The sequence below is a fragment of the Parus major genome, chromosome 15, assembly GCF_001522545.3.
Source record: "Parus major isolate Abel chromosome 15, Parus_major1.1, whole genome shotgun sequence".
In the NCBI taxonomy this organism is placed as follows: Eukaryota; Metazoa; Chordata; class Aves; order Passeriformes; family Paridae; genus Parus; species Parus major.
In genome coordinates, this window is record NC_031784.1 from 10,909,812 (window position 1) to 10,922,804 (window position 12,993).

General features: G+C 43.0%; 1 protein-coding gene across 2 annotated transcripts in view; it reads left to right on the forward strand.

Annotated features, from left to right (window-relative positions):
• The first annotated feature begins 7,316 nt into the window (after positions 1-7,316).
• SLC5A1 (solute carrier family 5 member 1) overlaps positions 7,317-12,993 on the forward strand; it is a 28,837-nt gene continuing 23,160 nt past the window's right edge. The window contains exons 1-5 of one of the 2 annotated variants that reach the window (XM_033518086.1): positions 7,317-7,403; positions 8,262-8,394; positions 8,667-8,786; positions 9,631-9,986; positions 12,208-12,279. In XM_033518086.1, the coding sequence (XP_033373977.1) occupies positions 9,900-9,986; positions 12,208-12,279 (159 nt within the window). In that variant the 5' untranslated portion in view covers positions 7,317-7,403; positions 8,262-8,394; positions 8,667-8,786; positions 9,631-9,899. Of the gene's footprint in view, positions 7,404-8,261; positions 8,395-8,666; positions 8,787-9,591; positions 9,987-12,207; positions 12,280-12,993 lie in introns of those variants that run through there. The other variant, XM_015643973.3, reaches the window with a different exon arrangement.

Here is a 12,993-nt window from a genome sequence, read left to right on the forward strand (position 1 = left end):
GATAGCATTTTTAAATTTTTTGTTTGTTTGTTTTGGTCATTCTCAATTTGTTCTCAAAATCTAGAAGCTGTATTCTTCCTCTTCATCCTTCTCTTTTTAGAAATTAAATTGGATTCATTATTTTTTTTTCATCCTAATACTGCAAAGCACTTAGAAATTTCTTGTGAAGAACCCACTGTGGCTACACAGGTGTTCTGTGCCAAAATTCCACTGTACTTGTGTTCTAGGAAATATTTCTAGCAAAAAAAAAGAGGAGTAAAGTGGATGTGGCTCAGTTTGTGGTCCAGGATCAGTCAGGATCCCAAGGCTGGCCTGAGTTATTGTTGACACCCTGCAGTCATGTGTGCTCAGCTTTGTGATCAAAGTGAACCCAAGGTCATTACTGCACTTTATTCTCAGCCATTCCACCTGTTTTGAACCATCATTTCTGTATTTGAGAGCAGAATTAACATTGCTGTCTGAAAAAAGTGCTGAATTTACTGTAATGGGGTAAAGCTTCTGGATCACTGGGACTCGTAGCCTCAGTCTGCAAGTCACCCATCAGCAGTTTAGTGCAATAAATCAGTTACAGTCACTTGGTGAAGTCCACTGCCAGCCTTTCCCAGAAGTTATTTGGGCACCTCTCACGCAGCTCTGGAGAGATCTGTGCATGAACTGAACAAATGGTGATTAGGAGCTCCCAGACTTTGCCCCCACAGCCCTGCTGTGGTTTCAGTCAGCTCACATGCAGTTTCTGCTCAGATTAGTCACAATGAAGCGTGGCCCTGAGGTGCACTCTGCTTTCTCCAGGGTGTGATGGCACTTTGCCTGATAACAGCCTCAAGGATTTGGCAGTGAGTGATTAGTGAAAAATGAATATATGACACTATTGACTTTTTCAGCCCCATAACTGTAAGAATGTTTGTCAAATCTCTGACTTGGGAGCCTGTGATAGTAGACCTGAGTGCAGAGATGAACTTGTCAAACAGCTTTGTACAGCAGGGTAGACTTAAAGAAAAGGAAATGTATCAGGGATCTCCAGATAACATAATTCAGTTTGAAGTGGGCCTCCAGAGAACATGAAGGGCAAGCAAGGCTACCTTCAAAGCTTGATCAATTGCCTGGGGCCTTGTCTGATTCTGATCAGATTTTGAAAACCTCCAGGAACAGAGATTTCTGTCTTTCTAGACAAACTAATCCAGGACTTGAGCACTTAGACTGATTTTTTTTTTATATCCACTCATGATTTCTCCTGCCCCATTCTGTGATCATTGCTTCTTTCCCTTGCACTGTTACCTCTGAGAAGTGTCTTTATCTTACCTGTAATTACCCTTTAAATGTTTGATTACTTCAGTTGGATTCCTTTCCCAAACCTTTTCTTCTTGAGGCTAAACACACTGAGACCCTCAGCCTCCCCTCCTATGCCACGTGGTGCAGGCACTTCACTCTGACTCTCTCCAGGTTATCAGAATCACCTAGGTGACAAAAAGCCCAGGGTGGGACCCAGTGTCCCTCTCAAGCAGGAGCAGGGCTCCCTGCCCCACCTGCTCCCTGTGCTCTGCCAGTGCTGTGTTTGTGCTCACAGTGTACAAAAGGATGTCCTCAAATGATCTGTGTCCTGATATCCTTGTGTTTTCCTCTGCAAAGCAGGAAATCAGGACAATTGTATAATGCAGAAATTTGTGGAGAAGTTTATTCTTTGATATTTGCTTTTTTTCCAAGTTCAGTCTCAGGAAAAACACTGAGCTACTGCAAGGACACTTGAGCTTCGTGAGTGCCTGGATACTGACCTGCTTTTGGTCTCCCATTCAAACACAATATGCCAGTGGCAAAAAGCATCCTGAGACTGGGAGAGACATTTCTGTTACTGGTGAGGACTCCAGTGCTTAAAGGCAAAAGAGCAGCCAGTGTGGAGCAGGGACTAAGCAGTGAGAAGGGAAGCCTTGAAACCTGGGCCTGCACTGCATTATTTTCAAGCAGTTTGGGACTTCAAATCCACCACCATCATCTGGAGGTGACCCCAGCCATGTGAGGATTTCTTGGCCTCTTGCTGTGGGTGCACAAGTATTGGTAGCAGGCTTCCTTTGTACTGTAGGGAGTTACTGCTCTTACCTCTGACAGTGAAGGTGTCCCCTCTTGTCCCCAGAATGTTGAAGAAGTTTGTCTTGATGTTATTTAACAGTGATCTGCTCATAAAGGTCACCTTGGCTCTGACATGGTGTTGGATTCACTGAAGCATCTGATCGTGATGAAAAGTCCTACATGGTAAAATAAGTCTCCTTTCTCTTTCTGCCACTTGTTCTGGACTCTTAAGGAATCATTAACAAGTAGTAAAATAATAGCCACTCTAAATCACTTTGGTGTCCTGTGATTGTACAACAATGATTATTATTCTCTACCCCTTGTGATCTCCTTGGAGAAAGTACAATTTAAATACTATTTCAGTCAAGTGAGGTAATTTCTAGCTTATGAACATGTAAAAGTAGGTTTCTGTGTGTTTCTTAATTTGGATACTCAGCTTTCTTATAGAAACTCCTATTACTGATAGATAAGAAATCTCTTAGAATTTTTCAAAGTGGCAATATAGTGTAAAAATGAATGTTTCAGGAGGTGGAAAAAATTCCAAGTTACAAATACACAGTTTTTCAGCAAACATGTGCTATTTCTCTGACAACTGAAAGGGCCTCACTGGTATTGTCATCAATTTAGTTTTTAAGAATAAATGTGTGATTCGCTTGCTCTCTAAAGTATTGGAATCAAATTTTATCTGTGAGCACAAATGGAAGCTCAAACTCTTAATTGTCCCTCTGGGCTACACCCAGAGTGTTCTGGAATGTGCATCTCCATTCTATCTGTGATCTTTGCATGATGTTCCCTAAACATTTCTTCTTCTTTTGCATGAGCTTAAGGGAGGACCACTGACATTTGAGGAGTTAGAAGAGACTTCTGCTGTTCTGGGACAGATCTGTCAGAGCAGATTGTGAGTTTGTATTCCAGTGGGATGTGTTCCCTCTGCACATGACCTGTCTGGATGGTGTTGGAAGCTACATTCTTACCTGGGGTGACTTCAGTCCTCCCCCTGATCTGCACAAGTCAGTCTTACAGTCCTCAATACAGTTTCCAATAAACAATGTCCTGATGATACAAAATTTCTTAACTGATGCTGAAAAATAAGTTCCAAATTTTACACACCCTTCTTAAACACAGTGTACCACACAGTGCAACTGCATCTGAATCACCCCAGTCCCACACCTGCAGGGTTGTGAAAGTACAGGGCTTTTCAGAGCTCTCCACCTGCTCCCTCTGCAAGCAGGCACAGAGAACCTGTCATCAGTGCTAATCTTCCTGCCCAGCTACCATCCTGCTCACACTCCCAGCCTGTACTCGGAGCTAGGCTGCCAAAAGCTTTATTCCATCATCCTTGTTTCTGATAGATCCACATATGGATTTCATGTGCTGTTCCAGGCTTTGGGGGAAATGCATAGGAATTATTACTTGTATGTGTATATATAGATGTGTATGAATGTATCTTGTAGGTACAAGAAACAGAACAGGTGTAGCTGCTGAACAAACTGCATGTAGTTATGACCTGTTCTGTGGATCCATCACGGATCCTGCTGGGCCCCTCAGCTTCCTGGCAGCTTAACAAGCTGTCAGAGCTGTCCAAGCCCACAGGAGCTTTTCCTTCCAGCAGTACTACTTGAAAAATAGGTGAAGTTGTTATGTTCTGCTGCTAAAACTGCTCTTTATTAGGCTCTTATTGATTTCCCACTCCTAATTGCTAGCACTGTCCTTCTCTGGCTTTAAAGAAGTAAACTGGAGATGTGAAGTCCCCATAAAACCAAGATGACTTTTATGAGGGTTTCTTTGGAGGGGGTGGGGAGTAAGGGAAAAGGGAAAAGCATTCCAGGGATTTCTCTCTGTTCCTTTAGTATTGGTATAATTATCCTGTATGTGGATGTGTCATTGTTTCCATTTAACACTGTTGAGCTGAATAATTTAGTGTATGATAGTAAATGTGATTCTAGGCTGTAGCTATAGATTGTGCCATGGTTTGGATGGATGAAAAATACTGTTGTAATGACTGTTTTGGGTAGAAATGATAATTTTGTATCAAATCTTGGAGCAAGAGCCTGGCACCACTGAAGAGAAATTAAAAAGATACAATGCTGAATTTTTAGTTGTTTTTTGATAATCCTGGGACAGCAGGAATGCACAAAACTGCTCCAGGAAGTTTTTCTCCCTGAAGAACATTTCTTCTGATGGAGGACATCCATGACTGAGTCCCACTGTCACCCCCTGCATCCCCTGAGTCCCACTGTCACCCCCTGTATCCCCTGAGTCCCACTGTCACCCCCTGTATCCCCTGGGTTCTGTAGTGGTTTGGGGAATACCGGCTCATCCAGTCAGTCGGGCTTTCTGCCCTCTGCAGCTCACAGATAACAGCAAAGATACGGCTTTTGAAGCCAGGGTATTCCTAAAATCCTCCTCCTTGTGCCTTGTGCATTCTTAGGCGTAATCAGCCTCTGTGCTCCTGGAACAAAGGGCCAGGTGGCTCTGACTTTGGGAATGCTGATGGTCCTCAGCCCTGCCTCTGCTCTGGGCACAGTTGAAACGTGATGTTCAAAACATCAGCGAGCTGCCCCAGCAGGGCCCAGCTGTGCCACAACTGGGGAACTGATTTGTCTCAGCAAGAGCTACAGATATTTTGAAGAGTTTCCTTCCTGTAAAGAGCATTATATTTAATTATCGGTTTGTCTGTCTCGGTGCAGCTCCTTACGTCACAATGTGAGGAAACAGATCTCACTGCACCTGTAAGGAGCAAGTAGGAGTTTTTTTGATGTCAGTAAACACTCATCTGAAAATGTAACCAGCTTGTGGCTCTGCCAAAATCCCGGAAACATCCCCACCCATCAGCGGGTCAGCTTTCATCCTGTCCTGATGTTCTGACACACGTGGAGAAATCCTCACCTAAATGCACACATGGACTGAAATAACAGAGATCTAATGGAGAAAATTATTGATTATCTCAGGCCCATGAACTAGAAATCCTTTCAGAAATGTCCTCCTTTCTACAAAATAGCATTTAAAGTCTATCCAAACACTGCATCACACTTAATTTGGGGGATGTACCTCTGTAGAAAAGTACCTTCTTTTTCAAGAAGCTTCATATATATCTTGTACAGTGTTACTGAGATTCTGTCCCCATTTTATTTCTCAACCAAACACTTTACAAACACTTTTAACTGAAGAGCCCCTGGGACTCTGGAGCAAATTGGACATTTATATTAGCCTATGACATTAGTAGATTAAGATCTTTCCTCTCTTCACTTAGACTTCTTTAATCAAATTAAACTGTCAGATACAATAAATAATAATATATTTGTTGCTGTTTATTGCTGTAGGGCAATCTAAACATACCCACAAAGGCTGAGGCTGCTCAAGATTAATTACATTGGTTTTGAGAAAACCCAGTAGGGCAACTAAAGCTTTCCTTGGGTCACCTGGAAAAGTGGAGAATTATTTCAGTGGAAGGGGCATCAGCAGCTCAGCTCCTGTTCATTTCTCTCCTGTGTTTTATGCTTTTGAGATGCTGTTTTCCCTAAAGCATTTCTGGAACATGAGTGTTAAAAATACTTGTGAGAGTTGGGATGCTGATTATGCAGCTCCTTTGCATAATTCCTTCTGTTATTTAGGTTTAGCAATAGTACAAGTGGCAAGCCAGCATGCATCCATCACTAAAAAATGTTTGTCTGGACACACAGTTTCAATGGAAAGGGGAAACCCCAGGAAGGATTACCATGACTCTAATATATACAAAATATAATGGATTAGATCATGAGGATAATAAACAACATCCCATGTTATTTAGTTATTATTTATGAGATAATAATACTAATACTTCTGTATTAATGAGAATGCTGCTCAATTGAGAAGTTGCTTGTGGGGATTAATCTGCCCTGCTATCAGTTGGCTAAATCTGGTGACAGCTTGCATTGGCTTTGGGGAGTAATTTTTAATCTGTTTTTCAACTTTATTAGTCCCAGTGGAAATTTCAAAACTATCTCTTGCTATTAGTCCTCCCCTATTAACCTCTTTAAATGTAAGAATTAATGAAACACTAATAAACCAAAAATAAATGAAATTATTTTCTGTCTTGGCCTGTTCTGTAGGAAGCCCTGGGACTGTTGTTTTTGTAAGATTGGCAGTGCTGAGATACTTCAGGGCTGGGTGTACTTAGTGATCACACAGAGATAATTTAATCTGTTGCTGAAGAAGTGAATGTATTTCCTTGCTTCATTTCTGTTGGTCTGTCTGCATATAGACCCTTTTTTATGTCCTCTGATATTTCTTCTCTGTAGAGATAATAATCAGAAAATTATTCTTGAAAGTGTTCATTTTTGTTATCTCTTTTGTCTCTTGATAAAGACGTGGTTTTGTTTGTGTTTCTTACTCTGATTCTCTCAGTGAATAAGAATAGAATGACCTTGTTTTCTTTCTGATAACCTTTCAGGAAAGCACCTGTTTTCCTACTGAGTTTTTTTTCTTCTATCCACACCATACCTACAGGACTTCAGATCTTTTTCCTTTTAGTAATTCCTCTTCAATTGATTGCACATTTTAGTTTCCCACATTTTTGCCATCCTTCTGTGACTAATTCTAATTAGAACCAGGTTTTGCTCACTTAATCAAGATTGCAGAAAGAGAAAAAGGACTTTTGGCATTAAAAAAAAAGGTGTTAATTCTCTAACTGCCACCCTCCATTATTAGAACCATTTTAGGAAAGCTGTGCTGAGAGCCTTTGAATTTTTATATTTTTTTCCACTTGCAAATGTGAACTCTTTTCCAAGTTCATACTGCATAAAACCAGCAAAGGAGGGTGGAGAAGTTACTAACAAAGTGTATGGCCTTCTGCAAATAAAATAACAGCAGATTTTTGTCTGTGTTTGTCCTTCATTACTTGTACTGTATAAGTTAGCATTTCTGAAGAGCATCCCCAAAGAAATCTAGAGATGTGGAGAAATGCCAGGGAAAAGATTAGAGGAGTTCCTCTGTGGGAAGTACTTTGCTTGCTGATGCATCTTCCTCTTCGTTTGTAGTTTATTTGTTTAACCATTGCTTTATCATTTGTCATCCTCAGGAGGAAGACTTTTACACAAATTTGTAAGAGACTTGGCTAAATGCCAGTAACTCTCAAATTTTCTGTGCTGCAGTTCCATTTTCTGAGGACAACACAGCAATTGCAGCTTCCACACAGCTCATGAGGTGCCCTGTGCCCCAGCAGACACTTGTGGCTGGTCTGTCAGGAGTGCAGATCCATGATCCATTTATCCTCTTGGGTCTCCATCAGCAGCCTGGGGTGGGAAGTTGAACTGCTGGTCTGTAGCTCATTGCCCTCTCCTCCATTCTGTTTTGTCTCTCAGGTATGAACAGACATATCCATGATAAGCTAAATGTCACCAGGCTCTATCCAGAGGGGAGCAGTCCTTAGAGATGTGCATCAGAGGCACTGTGTTATGTTACTTAAACTATTTGGTTTTCTCACTCCCATTAAAACCTCTCTTACTTCAATAAATTGCCCTGGCTCACAGGCAAGAGTAGAGAAATACCCTCAGTATATCAAATTATTTGTCAATTTGTCTAGAACCTGGAAGCCTAAACCTGCTGGAAGAGACCCTCCAGGATGGTGAGAGACCCACTGAAGCACACTGCTAGCTGAGAGTGGAAATGAAATGACTGTTGTGCTCTGATGGGTGTTCTCTCATCACATCAGATTTACTCATGCTTATCTTTGAAAGCTTTAACACAAAGAAAGATTTAGCCTATTTCCAATCTGAAAACCTGCCTGCCTTTTCTGAGCCCTTTTGTATGCACTGAATTCATGCAGTGAATCATTGGGTACACCTGCAACCTAGAGTGCTTCCAGGTTTCTCTTTGGGCTGCAGATATGAGGATGTGGAAATGAGATATTCACAGCCTTGACAAAGCTGCCTCCCCTCCTGACAGTCTTGTAGTTTCTGTTTGTGGCCTACAAAAATAAGAAATCAATTAAGTTTGTTTCCACTGTACATAAAGACAGGAATTGTGTGATTACTATTTTTTAGATGTTGATTCTCAATTCATGTTTCAAACATGGAATTTTGTCAGTGTGGCTGCACTGGGAGCTGTGGACAGAGGCTGCAGCATTGCTCAGCCTCTGGGCTCTCCTCTGCAGGGGCCTGGGTGAGGCACAGTGGAGTAGATCAGTTCCTGACTAATGTTTTCTTTTATTATTTCTGTAGACTGACACAGAAATGGAATTAATGAAAACCAAACTTTTTGTTAGTTGCAAGGACCCAGAGGAATATGCGTCAATCTCTGTAAAGAAGTGCCATCTGCAGCCTATCTTAGGCAAACTGTTTCCTGATAATTAAGGTTAGTAAATAAGTCTTATTTTCCACTGAAATACACAGCAGGGAAGGTCAGAACTAATGGGAATTTTGGATGCTCAGCAGCTTCCAGGGTTAATTTTTTCTCTGTTGGATTTAAAGCTAACATTTCACAGTCGTGTAGGACAAACTGAAGAATGTGTTTGGGAGAGATGCCTAAACTATCAGAGGGTAGCACTTTTTTATAAGAGCATAGGTGCTCAAACAATAGAGAGATTTTTAAATTTTACTCTCATAAGTAATGCCATTGTATTACAGGTTCCTTGCTGCTTTTTATCAGCCACAATTACCACAGGGTAGTTTACCTAGGAAAAAATCGTTGCCAATGAACAGAGTGCCAGCCCTCGATTCCATCTCCGAGGAAATAACACCTGCAAGGTCAGTCAGGCCTGCTGTGCTTCCCATGTCCTGCACTGCTTGTTCTGCTCAGTGTAACTTCAGGGTCACATTTTACACCCAAAAGGCTGTAAATAAATAGTGATTCCCTAATATCAAGCAGGGAATGGGACTCAGACATCCTCAGAGCCCAGAAATGTGCCTTACACCTGGATATACTGTTCTAAATTCCCTGGATTTCTCTGACCTCTTCCAGCTCAAACAGAGGATCAGAGGCATCATTTGGGGAAGCTTCCTTACTCAGAGCTGTGAGGATCTGTCTATAATCAGTGTGTTCCACATCTTTGTGACCAGTTGCTTTGCTTAGCTTAATTCTGAAGTCAGAGGAGCAAATAAAGGGAGAGCAGACCCAAGCTCTGATGAACTTTGAACTTACTCAAATGTGAAGCTGATTAGCTACAACAGAGAGAGCCAACGCCATGGTCTAAACAGCCTGAAATTCAGCCCAGGAAGCTCCTGGATCCAGGTCTTGTGTTCACATGCATCTTTACCTGTATCCATGTGAGACATGGAAGGTTCAAGTTTTGTCCTTACCAGAAACACAGGACTGTTTCTCCATTGAGTAACGCTGCTGAGTTGAGAGATGACACAGAGGGTGTCCCGGATCCTGGACCCCTGGGTTTTCCCCGGGTGCCAGGTCACTCCTCACAGATAATTGCTTACCATCATCAACTAAAAAGAACTGCATCTTCCATGACTAGATTTACAGGTACAACCACTTAAACAAAAAAAAAAAAAAAAAAAAAAAAAAGTATTCACCCACAGTGAGGTAAATATGCGGGTTTATTGCAGCCAAGCCACTCCTTTCTGTGTCATTCCTTCTCAGACATCTGCTCGTGGATGTTAAAACCCCGAGCACCTTTGGCAGGGACACTGAACTCTGAAATCTGCAGCACCTGTAAGAGAGGAGCACTCTTTGGGAAAGAGCTGTCCAAGGAAAAGCAGCAGCTTCAACTTCTGTCCCATTGGAGACAAATGAATCTGAAGTTATATATTATATAAGACGTAGGTGATGACAGCAGTTTATCATTAACCTGAACTCTGCAAGAAGTACATAAGGAGAGAAAGAAGAAAAAAGCCAGAGAAGCAGCGAGGATGGAATCCATCATAAGGATCAACAATGCTGCAGACATCTCTGTTATTGTCCTCTACTTTTTGATCGTTCTGGCGGTGGGACTATGGGTATGTTGGGGTTTAATTTTGTTTTACTTAATGAGCAGGTTGATTAGAGAGTCTTGGCAAAATAGCTTAATAAGTGAAAATGCATAATTATAGAGATTTTGATGCTTAATTGAAATAGTTGACAAGTGCATGGTGGGCAAGATGTGGGCACTTATTTACACTGGAGGGGATGGTGACCCAGGGAGGCAAATCTTTGGGGGGATGAATGGAACCTGTGGGGAGGGAGGAGCGATGGGGTTTGTGTGGGACGGAGCCGAGAGATTTGATCGCTGAAGATCAGCCAGGGTCTCTCGTAGGAGCTGGCTGCACCTGAGGTGGGATTTGGCCGCGGAGCACCGGGGCTGCAGGGAGAGCCGGGGCTGTGCGGTGATGCCGTAGGAAACAGCGGGGAGGGGGAGGCGCACGGTGGGAAGGGAGGGGACGCCGTGTGCGGCGGGGTGGGGAGGTGGTGCCGCAGCGATGGGACCGGGACAGGGACCGGGACAGGGACAGGGACAGGGGACAGGGACAGGGATGGGGGACAGAGACAGGCACAGGGGACAGGGACAGACACAGGGGACAGGGACAGACACAGGCACAGGGGACAGGGACAGGGGACAGGGACAGACACAGGCACAGGGGACAGAGACAGGCACAGGGGACAGGGACAGACACAGGCACAGGGGACAGGGACAGGGGACAGGGACAGACACAGTGGACAGGCACAGGGGACAGGGACAGACACAGGCACAGGGACAGCCCGGGCCGGCAGAGGCGGCTCGGCCGAGGCTGTGGTGCCGTTCCAGGGCAGCAGTGGCGGCGCTGTCCCTCGGGCCCTGCGGCTGAGCAGGAGCAGCTCCGGGCAGCGCTGCCAGGGCAGCCCCGAGCCGGGGAACGAAGCACCGGGAGTGGGGGGAACCAAAAGCCGCTCCCAGCCCAGCGCTGAGAGCTGAGAGCACCTGAGAGCTGACGCGTTTGAGAGAATGGCCAACAGAACAGAGGAATGTCACCGAATTCGGGTTTCCCTGGGACGAGCCCTCCCCTGAACGCCTGACCATTAACAAGCAGAGAGGAGGGACTGCCCCTCAGGAATCCTCTGCTTTCCAGGAGCATCCCAGGAACATTTCACAGTGCAGAAAAGCCAGCTGCAGAAAAAGCATCCCTTTCTATGGGATATGCCAGGCAGTATTTCCAAGGGCACCAAAAAATCAGGGTTTGCACAAAATAGACAAAACCTTTTCTTTGCCTCTTCAGCATAGGACTAGAGGCAAAAAATATCACCAAAAATCTGAAGTCCCAGTCCACCAGAACACCTTGTTGTCTGGCAGGGGGGAGCTGAGTCTTGCCATGATTCTGGCTGTTGCTGCAGTTGAATTTTATGTTAAAGATCTCTGACAATAAAGGGTTGATCTCTGCCTTGTCAGGCCACTGTGTGCTGAGTTAATCCTGAGTTAAAAAGGAGCCATTTCTTTTGAGCCATGATGACATCATTATTGGACAAATACTTACTCAGTTATTGTGTGTAGTTAAATGCAAATCCATCATATTTACCTACTTTCTTTTGCATCAGAAGAAAATATATGGCTACTTTTCCCAGGTCTTCTTTCTTTATTTTCCTGTTCAAATTCCATAAGAGAAGACAATGGAAATCCTGTAAATAATGGCTCAGGGTCATTAACAAAAATTGGAGGAAACTTCCCTCTAAAGCCCATCCCTTGACAAAGACAACATGTGTTTGCAAAAAGGAAACTTTAGCTGGCTTCTTCTTTTGGAGCTTCAGAGGGAATCAGACACAGTGCTGATATCACAACAAGAAAACAGATACCTGTAAGGGCAGGATGGTATTGAGTAAAAAAAAGCTGCATGCTTTCTGTTAGTAAACTTGCATCTTATAGTCTGTTTTGATGCCTGATATCATAGGCTTTTTACCCCAATGAAAAATTCATGTGAGCTTTCACTTGGCTGATTTTTTTTTGTTAAATTTAATTTTATTTAGTGTTTCACACTAATAAAGGTGAAGGAATGAAACTGGAATAATAACTTGAATAACTTGCTAATGCAGACCTAGATAAAAGAATAGTTGTTCCATTTTATTATTCATCATGAGGTTGCTCTTTTTAGCTACTCTGTTTCTTTCACTTTACCCTGCCTGTTTTATTATCCCTGTGTGTTCTCAGCCTGTGTAGACCTTACCTAGTAGACTCAAAATACAATTAAAACTTTGTTTTTCCCTTTGTTCCAGGCTATGTGCTCCACCAACCGAGGCACAGTGGGTGGGTTTTTCCTGGCTGGACGGAGCATGGTTTGGTGGCCGGTGAGTGCTGTGTGGATATAAAACACAGAAATAAAACACAGGATGTGCATCTGCACCCCTGGCACTGGCCAGTGCTTACTTACCAAGATCTCTGGGCCACTGCTGAGGCTGTGATGGCTTTGTTGTGTGGCTGCAAATCCAACTCTTTCTCCAGCTGTGGTGTCACAGGGCAGACTGCACAAACAAAGCCATGGGATGTGCAGGGAAAAGTGTTGGGGGAAGTTGTCTGTGTTCAGCTCTGAACTGTCTTGATTATGTGATCAACTTGTTTGAATATAAATACATTGGTAATGTCAGTACAGACAAATCCAGTGCTTTGCCTTTCATCCCACTTTAAAACCTATCAATATTTGGACTCTATTCTTTTCATTGCACTCAAAGAAGCTGGCTTATTTTAAGGTTATTACAGATAGGAATTAATTTAGTGAATTTTCCTCCTTTATTGTTCTATTGTTTCTACTTTTGGTAACAAGTTCTGGTCTTGTACAAGGAGAAAAATGCTGGAAATGTTCTGATATGTTACTGGAAAAAAATATTTTAAATGTACTTAAAGATCAGCTGTGGCTTACATTGATTGTCTTTTGTGGATCTCTATTATCTTCCAAGCTAGAGAGCAGGAGTCATAGATACAAAGTGTTCCTAGCCATCCATTTCACCAGGCCTTTGGCAGAAATTATATTAGAAACAATTACCTATTTCTTCCTGATGATACAG